Source organism: Pectinophora gossypiella, chromosome Z (assembly GCF_024362695.1).
Source record: "Pectinophora gossypiella chromosome Z, ilPecGoss1.1, whole genome shotgun sequence".
In the NCBI taxonomy this organism is placed as follows: Eukaryota; Metazoa; Arthropoda; class Insecta; order Lepidoptera; family Gelechiidae; genus Pectinophora; species Pectinophora gossypiella.
In genome coordinates this window covers 28,117,926-28,141,863 of record NC_065433.1, presented here as the reverse complement: position 1 = coordinate 28,141,863, position 23,938 = coordinate 28,117,926, and the positions used below count along the sequence as shown (strand labels likewise).

The 23,938-nt window shown below is 41.3% G+C and overlaps 1 protein-coding gene across 1 annotated transcript in view; it reads left to right on the top strand.

The window, feature by feature from the left end:
- Positions 1–23,938, top strand: part of LOC126379770 (dystrophin, isoforms A/C/F/G/H-like) — a 321,313-nt gene that overhangs the window by 52,907 nt on the left and 244,468 nt on the right. The window contains exons 30-31 of the mRNA XM_050028589.1: positions 19,771–19,836; positions 23,496–23,707. Of these exons, the coding sequence (XP_049884546.1) occupies positions 19,771–19,836; positions 23,496–23,707 (278 nt within the window). The remainder of the gene's footprint in view (positions 1–19,770; positions 19,837–23,495; positions 23,708–23,938) is intronic.

Below are 23,938 nucleotides of genomic sequence, written 5' to 3'. Positions count from 1 at the left end.
TGATGTTTGCTAACTGTGACTGTGCGCCTTTGAAATTGGTGCCACAGTCGCTGTGAATGATGTTACACCGACCACGTCGACCTATGAATCGTCGTAGGGCCGCTAAAAATGCTTCGGTTGACAAATCAGATGCCAACTCTAAGTGCAGTGCTTTGGTAGCAAAACACACGAATAGACACAGATATGATTTTGTTGTCCGTGCACCACGATGTCTCTGAAAAGTAATGTTAAATGGACCAGCATAGTCGCAGCCCACCACCTGGAAAGCCTTCATTTGAGTGATACGCGAACGAGGTAAGTCCGCCATTTTTGGTTGATATGGAATAGGCTTCATTCTGAAGCAACGATGACAGTTTGATAAAACCTGATTAATGGCTCGTCGAGATGATAATATCCAAAAGTTCTGGAGAAGAAGATACTGCATAGTTTGTAAACCTGGATGCAGATTCTCATTATGCACACACTGAATGATTAAATCAGTTAAACGATGTTTTCGAGGAAGCAAGGCTGGATGTTTGGTTTCGAAATTCAAGTCTGATCTGGAAAGCCTTCCCCCCACACGAAAGACATCTTCCTCGTCCAAAAAAGGATTGAGTTTTCTGATTGATTTTGATAATGTTCGATTTGAACGAAGGCGATCAATTTCGGCTTTAAATGATGATTGTTGCACATGTTTTACTAATAGTAACAGAGCGTCGTGTAATTCTGGCTCAGTAAAATGACCTGTATGCTTGTCTTTACGCAGACATTGAACAAAACGCTTACAGTAAGCGAGGATGCGCTGAATTTTTCTTAAAGAAGAATATTTTTCGATAAGACGATCAAACGGATGTTTGATTACTGGCAGAGTACTGGTCAAAACACACGCACGCCTTTCACATGATATTTCAGGATCGATTGGAGGTGATTTGGTTGTATCAGGCTCAATAGGCCAATGATGCTGATCGTGAGACAGCCACTCAGGACCTGTCCACCATGAATTATGATTGATTAACTCATCTGGAGTTAGCCCGCGACTTGCGCAATCTGCGGGATTTTGCTTACCGGAGACATGCATCCACTTAGCATCCGGAATCTTTCTTTGAATGATTGATATACGATTGCCAACGAAGGCTTTATAATCTGTTGAATTTGAGTTGATCCAAGACAACACTATCGTGGAATCACACCAAGCCCATACACCTTCGATGGTGATCATATCTGCATACAGGTTTTTGATATGCATCATAAGTTCTGCGAGCAAAGTCGCACCACAAAGCTCAAGGCGAGGCAGCGTTCTACGTTTGGTTGGAGCTACTCTTGATCTTGCCCCTACGAGGGCCACGTGATGTTGATTTCGCTCGTCAGTGGACCGAAGATACACTACACCGGCGTACCCCGCTTCGCTTGCATCCGAGAACCCATGGAGTTGGTAAGTAACTGTGTCATTTTTAGTTATACGCCTAGGAATTCGAAGCTGCGATAAATGAGGTAACTGCTCTGTATACTTCATCCATATTTGATGAATCTCACCGGGAACGGCTTCATCCCATGATGTTCCCAACAACCACAATCGCTGGATTAAATGTTTAGCCATAAATGTTAATGGAGTAAGAAGCCCGATGGGATCGTAGATACGCGCCAACTCTGACAACATGGTACGCTTAGTACAATCTCTTTTGATTTGATTTACTTGATATTCGAAAGTGTCATTTTGTGAATTCCAGGCTAAACCTAGCACCTTCACAAAATTGCTGTCACTATCAAAAGTAACACCTGGAACCGCCCTATGATTTTCAGGAATGCTTTGCAGCACAGCGGTATGATTGCTGGACCACTTACGAAGCTCAAATCCTCCAGACCCCATTATGCCTATAAGTTGCTGTTGACGTTCTAAAGCCTGCTCTACGGTACTACATCCTGTAACGACGTCATCGACGTAGAGATCTTGACGCAAAATTTGCGCAGCAACTGGAAATGACTCCTCTTCATCTTGAGCTAATTGTTGGATCGTGCGAATGGCCAAGAATGGCGCTGATGAAACACCGAAGGTGACACGGTTAAGACGATATTCCTGAACGGGTTCATCAGGGTTACTCCTGAAAAGAATGCGTTGGTAATCACGATGCTTATCTGTTACTATGATGCGACGATACATCTGTCGAATGTCCGTCGTGAACACAATGTTATGAAGACGAAAACGCCACAATATATCTGTTATCTCTGCTTGAAGTTTTGGTCCCGTCAAAAGAGTGTCATTCAAGGAAATGCCTACTTTATCCTTTGCAGAAGCGTCGTAAACCACGCGAAGCTGCCCGGGTTTCACTACCGCAAAATGTGGAATATAATATGCTTTAGGAGATCGGCACTCTTCCGGCGGCACCACTTCCATTTGACTACTCGACAGGTATTCCAAAATATGTTCATTGTATTGTTTTTGAAATGCTAAATTTTGAATTAATTTCTTTTCAATTTGTTGAAAACGACGATACGCATTAGAATACGAATCTTCAAAAACTGGTAATTGATCGCGAAAAGGTAACTGAACAACGTAACGTCCTTCGCTATCACGACGAGTAGTTGATTGATAGATTTGTTCACACCGAATGTCATCTGCTGATTGACACTTCGGTTCAGATGAGATGTTATCCATTTCCCACAACTTTTGAACTGCGACATCGAGATTCGCGTCAATTGATACATGATTTACTGATAGAGGAGTAGGAATGGAGTCACTCGATGATGTTGGTGTACGTCCCATAAGGACATACCCGAAAATTGTATTGATAGCGGTAGCACCTTGATTTTCACCCTCCACTTTCCCCGGCAACAAAATTTGTGGAAACAGTTCTCCCCCCATCAAAATATCCACTGCTCGAGACTGATGATAACGCTCATCAGCCAATTTCAGATTTACTACATGTTTAAAATTGTTTTGATTTACATGATGGGTGGGCATGTCACCACAAATCTTGTCCAAGGTCAATGCTTCGGTCACAAAGGAAGGCTCAGATTTACCAATTGGACGGATCTCGAGGAACACCCTACCACTGGACTGCGCTGGAGCCTCACCTATACCCGACATGGGAGTGTTGGTCTTGTACTTAGTCAAACCTAAACGTCGTGCACAGCTGCTGGTAATGATATGGCTTTGACTACCCGGGTCCAGAAGAACTCGAACTCTCTGATATGCACCAAATCCATCTTTCACTTCAACCTCTGCTGTGGCAAGCAACACGAATGATGAATCTGAACTGTTAGAAATGTTTGATAAGGATGTTACTGGAGTGATAACATTTTCCGAAGATGGTGGTGAAGGTGCTGATTGCTGATTCGAAGCAGTCTTTTGATTTTGTTTGACAGGAAAATGTAGCAAGCTGTTATGCCGTTGATTACAAGTCTTGCATCTAAATTGTGAAATACACTTTGATGTGTTGTGGTTACTGCGTAAACAGTTGAAACATAATCTGTTTTGTTTAACAACCTCATTCCGCTCTTGAGGTGTCTTGTTTAAAAATTGTTGGCACATATAAAGGGCATGTATGTCCTTACATAAAACGCATGTTGGTGCATGTGATGTCTGAGCTAGAAGCATGGTAGGTTTTGATTGATTTGATTGATGAGAAGACTTTTGAACATTCCTCACAGATTGCATGTTTGATGTTTGAATGTTTGATGATAACGAAGAGCGTTCCAAAGCCTCACATCTTTCTTTTAAAAATGATTTTAATTGTTGGAAACTAGGGAAATCACCGACCTTACAATCCAATTCAAATGCTTCCCGAGATGCTTTATCAAGTTTGGTCAGTAGGGAATGGAACAACACAAAGTCCCAGTTGCTGGTAGGTAAACCTAATGAATCAAGCATTGACAGGTTTTCATTGTATGTGTCCAACAGATTCCGCAAGCTTTCAGCAGATCCCACAGTCACAGATTTAAGATTTGTAATTTGTTCCCAGCACATAAATGCTAAATATCTTTTATTACTATACCTATCCACCAAAGCATCATAGGCATGTTGATAATTTGCTTCAGATATAGGAAAAGCTCGAATAATGTTAATTGGTTCTCCTGATAAAGAAGTTATTAAATATTGAAACTTTTCTACATTTGATAAGTCTTTCCGATGATGCACCAGTGTGTTATATAAGTCAATAAATCCTGGAAAATCTTTTAGCTGTCCCAAAAACGTTGGCAATTTCATGGGAGGAAGTTTCAAGTTCTGGTGCTTTGAAGTGTCAATAGAAGGTTTAATATCACTCTGTTCTTTTTTATGTAAATGCTTTTTCATTATTTCCAGCACTTCAAAGTACATATCATCAGCTTCCTCTTGATACTTCTCCTGCTCTTTGATATTCTCTGGTGCAGCATTAGACTCTGTTAAGGCAACTACAAGATTGATATGACTTTCATTAAAAGTCTCCATATATGTATCTAAGCGAGAACCCCATACTTCTAGACGTGGTAAAAAACTTACATCACTCTTACACCTTCGAGCGAGGGCAACAGCATCCGATAATCGTTTGTAAGCGATATTTCGCTTTGATGTATAATGTGTGATCATTACTGCACTCATTTTCACTGTTTACACCTTGTTTACACGAATATTTCGAGTTTATCTCACTATGGACACACAAACCCGAACAGAACACACACTGATTTAAATGAATAAACGTTTAAAACAGTTTAAAACTCGACAAAAGTTCTAAAAAACACAGTATTTTGTTTTGAAACTCTCGATTCGTTGTACTGAAACGTCAAAAACTCGGCAAATGAACGAATGATTTGAACGAATGATACCGCCAAAGGGGTCGATTCTTGACGCTCTATTTTGAATTCGAAGGACCAGTTTTCTACTGATAGAAAACAATGTTAATTTATTTTATAAAAGTGAGATTTTGCTATGTTAATGAAACCAAATTTGATAAACACCACGACCGTTTTATAATAAAACAATGATTAAATGATAGAATTATTTATGTTTTTGTTCTCACATAAACGCTCGAAAATGAAATGATAAAAATGTTTTATAATGTTATTTATGATGATAGTTGATGATTGTTTACTTGTTTGCTATATGTTACAAACAAAAAGATGATGAATTTTACGATGAACTATACTCGTGTCGTATTCACTTAAAACAACGTTTGATGTAGTTAAGTATTCTTATGTTACTCACTAAGCACTTTGATTGATATTGAAATGATATTACCTAATGTATGTATGTTTACGTTAGGACACTAAATGAATTTGAAAATAACCACCCACGAATGCGAACGAACAAACTGAATAGGTAGTAGGTACTTTCTGGAATGTAAGAAAGTACTTACTGATTGATGTATAAAATGATAAATTGTGTGTGAAAAAACTAGGACATATGATAGAAAACACAAAAGTATGCTGTGAAATGATATGTTTTGTATGATTTACACACTATAAATGATAAATATAAACAATTTGCTACTTGGTTTTTGTGAACAAAATGGACGCCGAACTACGCCGCAACTTTCCCAAACAAGGCAACACGGTGCAAATTTAGAATATCCGGCTCGATGCGACCAGAAAATGTTAATGATTTCGATAGCTCACGACTGTAAATCCAAAGGGTTGCCTTGTCGGGTTGTGAGCACTTTAAAAGATGGAAAAGGGAAACGGACTCACGTGTGATGAGGCTCTGAACTTGGCTGGAATGCTGTTCCTGAGGGGCGCCCCTTATTACTTGTTCACGGTGAAGTTTAGAAGCTGGAGATGGTCACTTAGGTAGTTTTATGATTTTTTAACACAATATGTTATGATGTCCGTACGCACACTTGACGACCGCTTTTGAAGAGAGCGAAAATGGGTCGTTGGGGTGAATGAATGGATGTATGGGAATGGATATAGGAAGAGCGGGAGATTTAAAGTGCTAACTGATAATTGATTACTTAACAAATATACTGACAGTCGCAAGTCAATACATTTATGAAAATATTATATATGTTCGTAAAAATGTATCTCTCCTTCCGAGAAACTGTGAAAGGCGTACTTACAATACAAGGAATAAAAATAAAATCGCTATTCAAATTCTAGACTAAGTAAATTAAATTCGTTAAGTAATTCGGTAAGTTTTTTGCAATAAAATACCAGATAATATTTTGAATTTGTCAGAAAATAAATTTAACACTCACGTGAAGGTTACTTTATGTAAAAAAGCTTATTATGACATTAATAATTACCTAAATGATAAAAATAACATAACATAACATAAATAGCCTATATACGTCCCACTGCTGGGCACAGGCCTCCTCTCGATCAACTGGAGAGGGTATGGAGCATACTCCACCACGCTGCTCCACTGCGGGTTGGTGGAGGTGTTTTTACGGCTAATAGCCGGGACCAACGGCTTAACGACCCCTCCGAAGCACGGAATCAACTTACTTTTTCGGACAAACAGGTGATTCAAGCCTGAAAAGTCCTTACCAAACAAAGGACAGTCTCACAAAGTGATTTCGACAATGTCCCCATCGGGAATCGAACCCGGACCTCCAGATCGTGAGCCTAACGCTCTTACCACTAGACCACGGAGGCTGTTTAAATGATAAAAATGCTTGGTATTAAAACTGTAATGTATACCTACATTGATTTAAAAGATATGTTGCTTTTGCAGTTTCTTGTCATTTTTCTCTCCCTTTTCCTCAGCCATACCACCTTGCGAAATGACGTAAATTCAAAAATGTTAAATTGACCGTCAACAAGTTTGTTTTTGATTCTGATCCTGTATCGACTCGACAGCTCCGCGTAATGCACTGGCGATTAAACATTAATATAATTAATTTGATCAAGCTAGCTATTTGATCACGTGTTCGGAAGCATTAGACCGAACAATGTCTGCTTCTAATAACTGAATGGCGCATTTGGTAAAGCACTCGCCATAATTCTTGGTTTCACGGTTCAAACTCATATGGTCATATGGTCTGGCTACCCTTGTGGAGCCAAACGGGTCGCTAGTTTGACAAATAATGTTCCGTCGCAGCCATCACGATTCGCGACGACGATGATGATCATTGAATTTACGGAAACCGGGAGAGATTAGTTATTGTATTAGTAATAATTCAGTTAGGTCACTAATGGCTACAATCTCAGAAAACTACATATTTATGCATTAAAGTAAGAAAAAGGTAAATCTGACATAATTTTAACAAATCGGTTGGAAAGGGGTTTACGAATTATAGTGATACTTATGACGCGGTCCATGTTGCTCTGTGCTTCTAACTCTAACTTGAAATGAGATCAAATATAATGAGTCCTAAGACTGTAGTATTTTCAGTTTTTATAATTAAACTCCTCATATTAAGTCTCTTTATGTATTGTCACCGCCATTCTGTCACGCTTGTCAAGCAGGCAAAGTTGAGGCAAAGCCATTAGAGACATTACACTTCTACACGCTCAGCAGATACTCTGTAATCTGCACCATACAAATCTAATAAATCTAAGTATTCGGACCCTACATTTTTGTCAGATCGGGAAAATAATACATCAAATATTACTATTTATCGGTTTTAAAACAATAAATAAATAAAATATTCCTCTATCCGTTTTCCTGTAGTATTGCATCAACTTTTGAATGAAACACGTCATGGATCCGCACAACTTTACAACTTTAGGCTGACAAATCATGTCCGGTGCATATTTATGTTTCAAGTAGCACGTATACAAACAATAGTTGACGGCCATAAACAATCGCGGGCGATGCGCGCGCATCTTGGACCGCGACCAATTGCAATAAAGGTAGCGCGAGCCCGCCACCACACGCACGACCCGATCATCTTAAACTAGAATTAATGTTAACATAAATATCTAGCAACGAGAAGGGTAATATTCTGCTGGTTCAAGTTTCTACGCGTTTACGATTTAGGTAATTATTGGCAGGGAAAATATTGACTAAAAGGAGAGAACATACACACGTCAGATTGTGAGCCGGCTGTTTTGGCGTTAACTATTTGTTGCCGCGACTGTACCTCGCAGCTATGCTGTAGCTGCACAGTGTACACAGCACATCCGAGCTTTGGAAATAAACCGGCACTCAGATTTACGCACAAATAAATAAATCTAAATCGGTGTTGAATAAACATAATGTTATCTATTAGTAACGCGATGTATATCCGGAAGCCTCTCTCCGGCTTCCAGCGCTACATGCGGCCCGCACATGCCTCACAACATTTATATATGATCAAACGAACTTCTCGAGTGAAGTTCGATCGATATTATATGAGTCGCTTCATTCGAAGATATAAATAAGATTTACTAGGTAGTCCTTTTAACCTACAGGCAAATGATCGCACGTTCAAAGCATCGATTTATCAATCGATATTTTTTTTTTTTTTTTTTGTATTATCTGTGTCAACTGTCAATCTGTCATTCTTTTTGAGAGAAACTATAATATTTTCTGATAGAACAAGGGGATCGACAGACGGGTTGGGAGGGAACTTATATCTTCGAATGAAGCGACTCATATAATATCGATCGAACTTCACTTGAGAAGTTCGTTTGATCATATATTATATTTCGTCGCTTCATTCTTCAGATATAAATAAGATTTACTAGGTAGATGTTCAGAGACTAGTGTTTATTAATCAAAACACTTTTATGAAATCAGAAAATATTTATTTCTTTACCTTTGAGCAAACGAAACTTAAAATTATAATCACAGATTATTCTTATCATTAATAATTAGTTAAAGGAATTATTTACGAGCAGTATACGTATACAATCATTTATTTATTATATAAAAATATATTATGGAACGTTTTTATCCCTCAGAATCATTTTAGCAAAAACTCCTTCTTCTATAATTGGACGGTTGTAAAATCTAGCGAAGCTCTGCGACGTGGTGGACCAACCGGCTGTTTTCCTTATAGTGTCCAGACATACACCAGCGGAGGCCGCAGCCGACGTGGACGCGTGCCGCGTACTGTGCGCGCTGAATATCCTTCCGTCAACTCCACTTTCTGAAAGTGTTTGCTTAATCCATCTGCTGATCGATTGGGCAGAGGCTTTCTTATGGGGCTTCTTATGAGTAATGAGAAGCTCATCTATGTTGTCGGGTCTTAGCGATGGTGTCCTCTCGAGGTAATCTAGTAACGCCGTTGCTGGGCATATCCTCGGGTTCTCTTCGTAGAACGGTAAAAATAATACGGGAGGTTCTCTACCCGCCGCAGAGGTTTTAATAATATCGTGTATCGAGATCTTTATTCCTGAGGTCATTTTGTGGATATTGTTTACCTTTATGAGGGACAATGTCTGTACTCTATGAGCGGTACATAGGGCTAATAAGACAACCAGCTTTTTAGTGAGTTTTTCTAACGACAAATCTTTGTTAGGGAACCAGTCGGAAATGTAATTTAGCACAGTCTGGGGGTCCCATGTACTAGAGTACTTGGGTCGGGTTGGTTTCTGCTTATAAACGCCTTTCAGAAGTCGTTTGATTCGATCGTCTGAGCCGATATCATTCCCAACAAGCAACGATAACGCAGATCGATGGCTGTTAATTGACCCGTAAGACGCACCATTTTTAAACTGTATTGTCAAGAAACTTAGTATAGAAGAAACATCAGGATTAAAGACCTCAATCTTATTCTCAGTACAATATACCCACCACAACTTGTATGAAACATTATATTGTTTCAACGTATTGCATGAGATAGAGGACAGCATAAGGTCTAGCGCTACTTGGGGAGTATTCCGTCTTGCGAACGCGATCCTGAGAGCATCGCGGCCCCCAGGGTAAGGGTCTTGTGCAGTGGGTGTATTGATCTGGAACGAGATAGTAACAAATTCTTGTTAGGGCTAAAATAAATTATATCAGAAACTACCATTCTTTTTAGCAATGGGAACCATGGTTGCCCGGGCCAGTAAGGGAACACTAAAATACCTGTCGCTCTCTCGTTAACTATTTTTCTTAAGCATTTGAGAATCAAAGCGAAAGGAGGAAAGGCGTAAAAGTTGTATGAATGCCAAGGAATTGTAAAAGCATCCACCGAGAGAGCGTCAGGATCCTGCTTCCAGGATACATAAGTAGCGCATTTGGCATTAGTGCGAGAGGCGAATAAGTCTATATCCGGTTCACCTAGAGTGGCGACTATTTTGTAAAATGCCCAATCGGCTAGTTCCCACTCTATATCTGCGTTAATCTTACGCGATTCTTCGTCGGCTTCTATATTTTCCTTCGTGTTGATGTAAGATGCGTAAAGCCAAATGCCTCGCCTCTCGCACCATTGCCAAATTTGTTTTGTCAGTTCGTTAAGGTGTGGAAACTGTGTCCCACCCATACGGTTTATATAACATAAAGCCGTCGTATTGTCAACTCTAAGTAGGATAGAGCAGTTAGTTAAATTTTTAGAAAAACTTTTTAATGCTAAAAATACGGCTAGGAGTTCTAAATAGTTAATGTGATGAAAGAGCTCATCATCTTTCCATTGACCATTAACTCGGCTGTCATTGCAATAAGCTCCCCATCCAGATCTAGAAGCGTCGGAAAATATTTCCAGCTTGAAGTTATCATCGGGTCTTAAAGAGTTTGAGACGGACATAATATTGGTTCTCCACCAATTTAAGTCATCTAAAATGCAATTTGGTAATTTAATTTTAACCTCAAAATCAGCATATTTTTGAAGTGCCAAGTATTTTTGTCGCTCAAATTCTTTAGTGTATAGCCAGCCGTACTTAACAGCCGGACAAGCAGCTATAAGGACCCCGATTAATTTGGAAAAATCCCTAATGGTGCAAACGGGCAGTGTAGAGAATTTATTTAATAATGTCTGTATATTTCTTCGTTTTTCATCTGGTAAGCCAAGAGTCATATTAACTGTATGAAATATGAAGCCTAAAAATTTACATGTTTGTTTAGGAATTATTGAACTTTTTTCATAATTAATTACAAATCCGAGGCAGGTAAGTAAATTAAGTGTCTCCTTAACGTTATGGGAGCACTCCTCGAAAGTATCGCCTATGCACAAGATATCATCGAGGTATATTACAGACTTATGATTTCGATCTCGCAAATAACTGACAACTTCTTTCATAATCTTAGTGAATACTCTAGGTGCAACAGAGAGACCATAGGGCATAGCATTAAACTGATAACATTTTTGATCAAATTCAAAACGTAAATATTTACGATGACCTTCCCAAATAGGCACTAATAAATAGGCCTCTTTGAGGTCAATTGTGGCCAAATAGCCTTTTTTCGGAATTAGCTTTGCTGCTGTCCTATGGTCCTCCATTTTAAAGTGAGATGATAAAACAAATTTATTAAATGATTTAAGATTGAGAATAAATCTTTTACCTCCACTTGCTTTAGGGGCCAAAAATATATTAGATAAGAAATCTTCTTTGGATCTTTTACATATAGAAATTGCACCTAGAACAGTAAGTTTTTCTATAGATAAAAACATTTCTGCCCGTTCGCTTTCGGGGATAACATGAGCATGGAAATTGGCTTGTGAAATGTTACTGTTGAGTGGTATAGTAAAACCATCTCTAATCCATCTAAGAACTTCCTTATTTTCTGTAATTTTAAGCCAGCAATTATAAAAATGTCTAATTCGACCTGCATGTACCTCTATGGATGGTGCGACGGGGCATGTGAAAACAGGATTTTTAACGTTTAGAATCGAAAAATCCAGGAACGCGTGCTTTAGTTTGCCTCGCACGAAAAAAGAATGACAGATTGACAGTTGACACAGATAATACAAAAAAAAAAAAAAAAAATATCGATTGATAAATCGATGCTTTGAACGTGCGATCATTTGCCTGTAGGTTAAAAGGACTACCTAGTAAATCTTATTTATATCTGAAGAATGAAGCGACGAAATATAATTCAAATGAACAATGTCTTTAATAACATAAATTGATTGAAAACAATAGTACTCCGTGCGAGAGTACGTGCATATGTGTGGTGGTGGCGCGCATGTCGCACCACGCGGGCACTGGGTCGCGGCGGACTCGATTCATAAAGCTGTAAATCTAATTCTGATGTAGTAAAACAAGAAATGCAGTAAAAGTGTTGTTTGTATCGCCTAGTTTATGAGCGGGTCCAGCTGGTCGCTCCGGCCCCCCCCCCCCCCCCTGCCAGCGCCGGCCAGCGCCCTGCTCTCAACTGTTACACTGGCTACTCGTACAGATAGAAATAAACGAAGGGTCATACAAAATTAGTACTTTAATAAAACAAATAACGTGGCTGTGGGACCATTTCAGGTAAATAGTTTTGCTGAGAAATTACTTACTTATAAAAAGTACCTACTTACTTGATACAAGTAGTGTTGTACTCTGCTAATAATAGTGTAGCAGCGACCGGCGTGGCTGCAGCTGGGAGCTCGCCAGAACTCGTTAAATCAGTTCGTTTGTGAAGTGTTGTTGTTAAGTGTTGTTGTTGTTATATATTTCATAAGTTCGCAATCATTGGTTTACTTACTAAACATTATCATAATGTTGATGCTGCGGTGTTATTAATACTTACAAACATTATGACATCGTACGCAATTGTTTTTACTTGCAAGCAAGGTACATTTCTTGCCCAGATAAAGGCGAAAGTAACAACGTCGCGTGACCGGGCTGCCGCGTGAGCCGCACCATCCAGCTGATGTTGTTATTGCTGGATACACGATCATCAATAAAACTCCGTACCTGATAGGAGGCTCATGCACCCTGACCCCAGGGTAGATGAGGTCGGTTATAATATTGACTTCACAACCCACGAGAGAAGAAGGAGACGCACATATGCAGAGAGTGCAGTCAGCGCCAGACTTAGGAGTTCAATTTGACAGAAGACTGGAATTTACTGGAATTTGTAAAAGTGCATTCCGTAGGCGAAGCTTATTGATCATGGGAGCAGTAAGGGCGTTGTACAATGCTCTAGTTCAGAGTAAACTGGAAGTTGGATCAATGGTCTGGATTTTGCATGAGGACAAATACAGCCACATGCTTGAGAAGAAACAGAACAAGTTGCTTAGATACTGGTATTGGAGATTGTACGGTATCTGCCCGTTGTATCCACTGTGTATTGCTCCTTACTCGTGATGGGTATGGTGGGTTACAGTAGACTGGCTACGTGGAAGGTGCTTCGAGGGGAATTGTATAATGGCCAGTTGTCGGGGGCCCTCGGGCTTGCTATACCACATCAGCGGAAGACGAGTACCGAGAGGGCTGACACTAGTGGCCCCCCGCGCTATATACCAGCTGCACCAGGCTGCACAACATGTATGGACATGGTCCGCGGAGCTCCGTGTTGCTCTATGATGGACATTTGTCATTTGTTTGTTTTCGGAACTCTTGATATATTGTACAATAATAGGGTAGTTTCAAAGTAGTCAAATCAGTTACTTTTTACTAAACGTCTTTTTTTTTGACGTGACTTATTGTAGATTTGCCGCAGATGGCATTAACTACTTGGCCGGACAAATGGGGAGCGCTGAAGGCTCTCACCAGGTATTACTAAACGTCAAAACACGAAATTACTATGGAATTTGTATGAAAAAGCAACCTGTGAAAATGTCATACTTATTACATTTTCCTTCATTAAAGTTGATAAATAATGGGTTAAATAGAAAATGTTTTTGTCACCTTCAGATCTGTCTTTATTTAGTAATCAGAATTTTATAACTTATCTTTGATCTAAAACTAGCCAAATATGGACATGGAATGAAAACAGTATTTATTTAATTTGTAAATTAACATCCCAACAAATCATTTTCATGTAAAATGTGTCACACGAAATTATATCAATCGCAATGTCAAAGAATTATCAAAGCTTCTAACTCTACACGGGCTAACTATAATATAAACCCAATGTTTACAAACTCTACACGTTAGGCAAAATAGTCTTGACCGTTTCGTTCCTACAAGAACTATAATAACAGAATGGTGGCGGCATAAAATAGTATTTTCACGAATTTTATTGCGAATAGTGTTGTAATAATAAATAAATAAACATTTTTGACAATATTTTGATTACAAATATTGTGATATTATATTTATTTTTGTACCTAATCGTTCATATATAGGTAATAAATGGTACTTGTAAGAGTATCGACCGCGGCCCCGAGCCCGCGGCGTGCGGCCTCTTTTGGTACTACCATCAATCGGTAAGGTCATTCCCCGTGGAAGAGTCTCCATTTCCACTAATATTCTTGACAATAGAAATCGTTTCATTTATTCACCGGGGCAAGCTTCGCAGGAGCGAGGTGAGGCGGGGGGCGCGCGTCTTGCGCACTGTTGTAGCTCCACTAGGAACTCCATTTATGTATCCGGTAGTCTACTCTGTGATTACGATGTTTTTAGTATTTCGGTATTATTGTGTCGCGTCGTTTTAGGGTTGTCACCGGAGGTAGGGTGAGGTGTGGGGCGGAGGCGGCGCGGTAATGGCCCTGGTGCCGGCGACCATCGGCCCCGTGTTGTGGTCGCATTACCTGCTATCGATCCCGCCACCACTAGCTGTTCGGGTACCCGCTATTAGGACATCGGCAGGTCAGCTCCTCGTGTCGGCTGACGTCTGCCTCACAGCTGTGCACATGTATCTGAGACCAACAACGGCCACACTGCCTATAATATCGTTACCCTCGAGGAGCGCGCGGGCGGAGGTACCCCGAGATATATCCTCCTCACACCTACCGTTTTAATGAAAAATCGCAGCCGCCGCCGCGTGATTGATGTGTGTCGCACGGCTACCGCGCGGATGCTGCGGCGTACACATGCGCGACATGTTTTGCAAGCTTACAGGACGTCACACACATTTATTTTTTTTAATTTAAATTCTGGTACTTATATTCGGTTTCAACCTTATTGTCAGGGAACGAGTTACCTACATGTGTCTCGATATCTCTGCATGTTGTAGCGAATGCATGTTTCTCCGCACGATGGAAAGTTTCTCCGCACGAGACACCTGCTCGCTTGAGGTGTAAATGTCGCCCGTGATACTTTCTATTATTGACACTACAAATACGGTGGAACGGATGACGCGTTTGTGGCAGGAACTGCGATGCCTCAGACAATTTAAAAGCTAAGTTTGGCACTACGGTTGCGTCTGATAATTGTTGAATCATTATTTACTTCAATATGTTTTGAGGCAGATTTTGTAAACATTGCAAAAAATAGGCAAAAGTATAGGCACTGCATCGCAATGCAATATACAGGTGGTCGGCACCGGCAAGCAAGTAATGCCGCGGGCCCACACAGGCGGGGTTGCCGCGCCGGCGCGGCCGCTACGGTGCAACAAGCTAAGATACTGCTCATTTACATTATTAAATTACAATTTGAATATTTTAGACAAACCACGTTTAAGTACCTTTTTATATTCTATTGGAACTAAAGAGGTTACACTCAATATGCTCAATATGTAGCTTTGAAACTGCACTGAAAATGATGGAAAAGGTACAATTAGCAAACATTTGTCCAAGTTGTAAGCTTGGTTTTATGCTATTTTTTGTATCCTTACTAATAACACGTCACAGTATTGGGATCTAACGCGGTTTTTGTGTTTACTTTTCTATGATGGATAAGGGGAAGATTTGTTTATTGACAGTTAATTCATTGGTCAATTTTTCAAAATCTGCAACATATTAAGTAAATCGTAAATATCCAACGTGATTTATTTATAAAATACAATCACGTAACGACCTTACCTACTGATACTGTGCTCCGTGCACAACTCGTCTATTTGGGTAGGAGTTAATAAAAAATGGAATGGCGGAAGTAGCAATTAACGCGTGAATCACCGCGCGGTGCGGTCGCTCCGCCGTGCTCCGTTCCGACGTGCTCTGCCGCGCTTCGCTCCTCCGCGCTCCAATCCGCCGCGCTCCGCTCCGCCGGTCTCCACTCCGCCGCCGCGGCGCCGGCTGCACTTTCGTCGATGCCAATCAGTCCCGCGATACACCTAGCTACAACTAACACTGGTATTGAAAATTCCTCACTGGCAGAGATATTTTTGGATTAGTCACCCACCATAAATGTTTTTAAACGAAGCCCACGCATTTTGGTTTGAGAGTATAGTATTACGGCATATAATTTCTTCATATTTCACATAAATAAACATTAAAGTCATTATTAGTCATTAGTCATTATATAGAGTTTGGTAGCAACATGTAGCTCTAAAAACCATAATAATTTACAAGATTTCGTATTCCTGGTGCGGTTGCGGAGCGCGTCACTGTCACAAGTGTAAATGAAGTGACCGTCCCCTCCCTGCCCCCAACCCCCCCCCCCCCCCCCCTCCGCGCTCGTCGTTCCTCCCCCCGCACCCGCGACGAGGTTGCGTCGGAATCTAATCCATCCTATGAACGGTTTAATCGGATGCAATTCGAGGCGATACGATTGAGCTCAAACAAGCTTTGTTGGTATTAAGTGGCGAGACGAGCGTCAATGCAAACGTTTTGTTGTTTATGTAAGCGTGTGGTGCACAGTAGAGGCCGGACAGTAATTACATACGTGATGTTACTGTGCTATAGTAGCACGAGATTGGCAGTGGACGGTTTAGTCGGTAACGCAGACTGGCCGATGCTTTCATCACGCCATATCCATAACGCAATTTTTCGGTGAATAAATCACCGTTTTACTTTATTTTAAAGAAAGCTTGCCTAAAGTAATAATGATAATGTAGCATCGACATAAGGCTTTGCCCTAACTTATTACAATTAAAATCATTGTTCGATAAGCGATCGAATACACATCGTGTTAACTCTCTGGACTTTTATGTAATCTCGTACATTTATACTGCATCTGATATTTACATTTACGTAGTGACACCGATATTAAAATATGTTGTATGAACAAAGTGGGACAAGTAACGAATTCATTATTAATTAAAATCGGAATATTTCATTATTGGTTCCAGTGGCAAGCAATAAACAAAAGAGTAGTTGCAGATATAAATCCGAGTATCAGTTCACGGATGTGCTTATTACCAGTCATCGGGATGCGCCATTTGCGAGATTATAAACATTTATTTTTATTTTGTGAAATATTTATGTATTTTTGTGATTTTTTGTTTATATTATTTATTTATGGATTTTTGTATTTATTTTTTAAAAACATATTTCTTAATATTAGTAGGACTGCGTTTATGATATCTCAAACAGTTTTCTTTTATTTAATACAAGAAGAAGACAATATTGTAATGTCACGTAATCTCGCAATCTCAAAATGTCGGGGTCATACCCATAATAACAACAAATTATGTGTAGGGTCATTGACCCCTGCTTATTAACCCTTATTATTGATGAGCTACGGGGAGTGTGTAACGTATTTGTAACATGATATGTAGAATGCTACGCCCGCAGGCATACGTGAGACGTAGCCGCGTAGCTACGACGGTCGTGTGGGTGATGGGTAGCGGCCGACACTGCTACTATGCCGTTGCAGTGTAGACAGGCAGTATGTACGAGCCTGCCAACACCAGTAGGCAGGCACACCGTGTAGATACATTGCTTGCCATTCCTTGCTTTTCATTCGTTGAAGAGCGAAGATTTATGCTACAATTGACGTCAGAAGCGATTTGAATGTGTAGTATCTGAAGATAAGATAGCGCGCCGTACCTCCGCTTGACAACAATGTACACATTGCAGCCGTAGATTTTTTTCTTATAAATCCACATTGGCTCAAGGAAACTGCCGACTAAATTTATAGGCGCTTGAGCTGAATATTTGAAGGTTCCGATCACCGGTTGCAATCAACGTGACAAACCCGTCAAAAGCAAAGGAATACAAAAAATGTCTTTTTAAACATCTTCATGAATAATGAACTGCGCCCATACCCCCCCCCCTCCCCCGTCTCCCCCGTGCCGCCCTCCGCCGCTGCCGCGACCCCTCCCCCACCACCGCCGCCGCCGCCACTCCTGACTAACATTTTTATCTCCATTTGTGCCCATCCCGCGGAAGCGAGCCTTCCCGGGCGTATTTTTCAATCAGTTTAACAAGATTTTTATTTGTTTACTTACCTGGCTACGTATAAAGCCGTGTTAGCCTTATTGAGTCGCGTTTCCTTCTTACAGATTCCAGACTGTGTAGAAGGTAACAAGCCTTTGGTTTGTGTATAAATATTAAAGAAGGTCGATCGCTACCGCCTTGTATGCTTACGATTATTCTTACAATGCACGCGTGCGTGTGCGGCGCGGGCGCCGGCCGGGTCATATGCAGGCCCTCGTCACAAGTGTTCACATTATCGACGTGTCACCTCGCTGCTCGTCAGGGGAAGCGTCGAATTTCGCTAACGAGCGCGCGTCTTAATTATTGAATGCCTGCCTGTAATTGGTCGTGAGCGGAGCATTGCTGACGTGGTACGTTACGTTCTGTCTGTGGAGCCACAATCCCACGACCTAGATAAAAACATGAAGGGAGAGCGGAGCAGGTGCGGGGCGAGGGGTGCGAGGCGCGGGGCTGTGCCATGATTATCAAATAATCATTCCTTCTCCGGTCTCGGCTGTCGCAATATAATTGTCTTGTTTTCTTAATCAACGAAATGCTCCTGGTTGGTCTTTGGGAAGCGACCGCGTTCCTTTGATCACGCACAAAGGCTCTGTTTTTACTTTGTACAAGCAACAGAAACACGCGCCCCGTGCCGCCACCCGGTGTACGTGTGATGTGTGGCCGCCCGAGGCGGCGGCGGCGCGCTGACTTCTTCAATCGCAAGGTTCCATTTTGTGCATTGTAAAAACAAGTGACGGTCGCTGTCATGTCTGGTTACTACAAAAGATTAAAATCTCCAGTAGGTATTTAGTTTTTGACGTAAAGAGGCCGGTGTCAGAAGGAGAATAAATTGGGTAAAAAAATATTTAAAATCTATTGCAGTTTAAGAATAAGTAAATAGTTACAAGAAAAACCTCGGCACAGGGCCCTAGACGGTCTTAAAAAAATGTTACCTATGGTTAATACAATTTTTAATGTGGCCGACGTTACTCCCAACTATGTACTCTTTTTATTTTTATATATTTTTTTATGATTGACTACGAGTTTAAAACTATCCAAGGGTAAATTTTGATTGTCAGTGGGAATCCTATTGTATAATCGTGCAAGCAATGCTTGCTTGCCCCATACAGACAAATGGTGATTTTATCCGACTGACATACAAACAAGTATATTGTAGTTCCGACTACTTATTGTTTTCAAAATCTTATATTTTTCTTTACATACCAACATTACGTTTTGGCAGATATATTTTGCAATGGCTATGTTAAAACAGTAATGAGTGAGATTTTGGCTCTCAATTTGTAAATTTCCCGAAGGGCTCGTGTTTGTTCCTTCGGGACGACAGTTTTTGTTCACTGGTTCGAAGATAACAGTTTCAGTGCAGCAACCGAGCATAAATATGACGTAGATGAACACGGTGCTCCTGTCACACCGTCCCTAGTGTGTATGTGGCACGCACGGGACATCCCACGTAATTGTGTTAAAGTCACGGCGGGCACTTGAGTGCGCTTGCCTCCTCGCCAGCGAGTGCTCTCCGCATGATAATGGAGTGTTGCAAAACTTGCTTCACCGGTAGAGTGTGGCGGCGCCGGCGCCGGCGCCGACGGCTGCACGGGCCGGCCGCCGTCCGAGTGGCCGCGTCGCCACTCATCTCTGACACCGGACCAAGTCTGTTTGCCTCATAATTTAGTACACTCATAGCGTTGTCTTAGTTTATTAAAACGACACTTATTTATTTCTTGAATAGCTACTTTAGTTTTATACTTTTACTTACTTCTATATTTCTATGTAATATATATGTACGTGTATGATATTATATTATCGTAAGTATATTGGCATAATATAATTTGTATTACAGTTGCGACCGGGTTCCCGGCGTGGCGCACTAGCTCGCCGCTGTTACACTTGCGTGCACTCTTGAAAGGTTTGCTGGTCGTGCCCCGCCCCCCGCGCCCCTCGCCCCGCCCCGTCCGCGGCTGTTGTTTCAATAAACTTGTTGTTCGGACGGAACAAATTCGCTTGTCATGCTCGACAGCCTGCGTCCGGTTATCTCGCCAATGTTCACTATATTCTGCGCCCACGTCCACGACAGTAATTCAATTATTCGGGAAACGTTGGTTTTATGGTTTTTGCACAGGTTAAACTGAAATTGGCTTTTATCCCATTAGATCACCACTGGGTGTGCAAGTCAATATTGTATCGCTAAATATTTTGCTCGAACGCAACGTGACGCCGCCGTTAAAAAGGTAACGTAACATTGACATGTAATAAAAATACATACCTATTACCTACTTAAACAATAATTTCCAGCTATGCTCTTGCCGGCATATTCACCGTCTATACTATTAATATTTTACTTCTTGAAGATTGTTCAAAAAGCTTCTACTTGATGAATGTAATGTTCGTAGCGCGAGCTTGCCCGAGTGTGGCAGTGGCAGGGTCGGGAGTGCGCCGGCGCGAGGCGTGTAGTGAACCCACTTGTGTACACCTATTCACTTGTAACATTTGTTCATATTTATTTATATTTACTATTAAGTATACATGTGCGATATCGTTAGTAGTTTTTGAACAAGCAGCGCCCGCGCGGGATATCCAATGTGTCGCGGGAGCCCTCTTGAAAACTCTATTATACGTATATAATCTATTGAGTTCAAAAATATGAATTTACTTAGGTACAAGATCTCTCTACATATAACGTTTATATGACCTGCCAGCATACGGTCACAGATACTCGACGGTGTTATGCCGCAAAGAGTGTCTCGCTATTCTTCGACAACAACATGTTAAATAAGCTGATGGATTAAACCTGATAATATTAATTGAACATGAAGTGCTATGAGGTATAATGAACGATGCGCATACTTACTTGTGGAATATTGCAAACGGGGCGCGTGGTGTGGCGCGCGGGGGTGCGCGGGCGGCGGCGGGTTAATTAACGACACGTTGGATATTGCACCGATACACTGTTACTTTACACCTATTGGATACGATTCACCGCCATAATTGGCGAAACGTTAATGCATGTGGAAAATGGAATGGGTGAAAATGTTATTGGAAAATTTTGGGCCTCTGTTATTAATTTTAACTGCTGCTTTTTTACTGCCAAGCGACTGAACTAACTCACTGGAGCGCCTGTGACGACGTATTCATAATGACGTCATCCCAGGCCGCTGATCATACGCACATCCTTCGCAAGGTAAACTGAGTAGGTAGGCCCGCGCCTGACCGTTCTGTGAATACCAATGTGATATGTGGGTTTGCCGTATCGCCGTCTGAAGTAACGAATACTGAGAGGATTGATTCAGCTCGTGATTCTGCGTTAATATCAAGTGGTATTTTCCGTGCCGAAATTCCTGACTGATTTGTGTTTTCTAAATTATTTTCTATTCTGTACTTATGCAATGGAAAATTCCACTTGATATTAACTCAGAACCATGGTGTGAATCACCCTTAAAACTTTTCGTTACGGTGTCACTAACACCCTGTATAATGACGTGTTCGCCGGATTCATTTAATATAGACTGGGTATAATATATGGGTATGATGGGGACGAGGAGCTCGGTGGCGCAGCGGTAAACGCGCTCGGTCTGCGATTGTTGAAGTTAAGCAACTTTCGTAAAGGCCGGTCATAGGATGGGTGACCACAAAAAAAAAGTTTTCATCTCGAGCTCCTCCGTGCTTCGGAAGGCACGTTAAGCCGTTGGTCCCGGCTGCATTTGCAGTCCTTAATAACCACCAATCCGCACTGGGCCCGCGTGGTGGTTTAAGGCCCAATCTCCCTATCCATCCATAGGGAAGGCCCGTGCCCCAGCAGTGGGGACGTTAATGGGCTGATGATGATGATATGGGTATGAAAGCGCTTGACGGATATGAAATTATGAAATGAAATAATGTTTGTAAGGATTTTAGATGAACCTCATGTTAGAGGCTTCATATTACTGTCAACGTGATAATCGTTTAAGATCCACACTTGAATTCGAAAAATTTCGAAAATGTAGATTTAGGCCAGTAAAAATAAAGTTAATAAGGATTCACTACACAGCGTACGCGTCGATATAAACCTCTAATTATTAAACGGCAATCCGGCAAACTCCGCCCAGTTTGAACATGTCCAAGGCAGAATGTCACCTCTTTGATTCTTGTTTCACTTACAATCTAACACAATATGAAATAACTACCTGCCTATTTAATTAACATTAACATTTAATGACTTTCCTACGCGTTTTGATGTGTAGTTTTCATTGTTTTGTTTATTATCAACTAAGGTTCGACTTATTTGTAACTATTTTAAGTACTTAATTGTTACCTGTGTATATAAAGTATGCGTTGTTTGTTACCAACTTAATGAAAATAATGAGTGTTCACCTGCCTGGAGATGCCGAAAGAGCGAATCGTGTCTGAGTACCCGCACTGCTTGTACTGGAGCACAATCAGCCGGGTCGGCACGACTATCTACTGCTGCGGAATTGCTTTAGATATATGCAGTTTCTATCTTCTCTAAGGACACGGCTTGACAGCGCGGTCCACTATCTACCGTGGATAAAATTATAACTCGTAGCATAAAAAAATGTTCCTATCTGAAATAAAAGTGATGTTGTTTTTATTTGTTAACACTGTATTCCTAATTGTGCTGTTCTAAATCATTCGTCCATTTCGTAATCTTTATTTTTTGTCGTATTTACAAGATTAGAAAAGGATAGCGCTATACAAATTTAATGTTTTATTATGAGTCTTGTGATTGTTACTATGAAAAAAAAACACGAACGTTTTTGACATAAAATATATAAACAAACGATTCTTTGAAAAGTCAAGGTGCTGAAATTTTGAAGGGTATTCGTTGTGTTCTTTTTGAAAATGAACTGTTTCTTGGCACTGTCGCCCGCTGCTTCATTCTCTCCCTCTTCTCTTCATAAAAACTTATTACGTTCCTTAATTCCTCGACTAAAACTAAGCAAAATACTTGTGTTTCTTTGCCTGACAACGCCTATCTCAAGCTTATCTGCCACCCTCGGGACGCAGATAAATATGTCAATCGAAATGTCATACATAAGAAATAAATCAGACGGCAGCCATATTGGCGCCGTGCACGCACTTGGATATACTATCGGCAAGTGACAGTTGTTGGCGGAATTGCTATATACTCGTACGACGACCTCGTGCTCGCATCGATTTAATATATCCACGTGGATAGCATTCTTTTCTCCTATTGGTCCAAGCCGTCGGATAGTCGTGCTGACCCGGCTGCACATTGTACTGGCAGTGTACTCTGAATGTTAGCTTTTTCACGTCATCAATGGGGGCGCAAATGCGTACAAGTGAGGGAGTCTGCCGTCGCCAGCCGACATTCATATACTCAACATAATAGATATGAAGCACTCCCGGGGAACCTGAGAAAATATTTGTTTTGTATCTCGCCACGCAGCGTAGCAGCGTACCCGTCCTCGAGTCGGGAGTTCTCGTATTGTCTTTGATTTACACGGAATCAGTTGCCCATGTTTAACCTAAGCCCATGAATAAGAGGTATTGTGGTAAGGAGGAGATGGTAAATGTTGTATAGTAGGTAATGGTGGTGTTTGTCATTAGTGACGGCGCTGCGCGAGCACTGGGATGAGGCGAACGCGCGCGTGCTGCAGCGCAAGGCGCAACTGGACGCCATGCTGGGCGACTCGCAGCGGTACGAGACGCGGCGGCGCGACGCCGACGCCTGGCTGACCCGCATGGAGGCGCGGCTCGCCGCCATGCAGCCGCCCGGGCACACCGCCGATGTGCTCGAGATGCAGCTGCGCGAACAGAAGGTACACGCACACCTACTCTTACAAATAATTCACTTGTTGAGCACACGCTTGTTGGTAATGATAACATAATTCAGCGACGCGCGGCGGCGACGCGGGCCGGTATCGCGCCCGCCGTCTCCGCCTGCGACTAATATTAACATAATTGCACCAATAAATATTGGAGTTTTCAACAGAATTTGCATTTTAAATTATGTAGGTACTACACTCAACATACCTACAGTTGTTTTATTG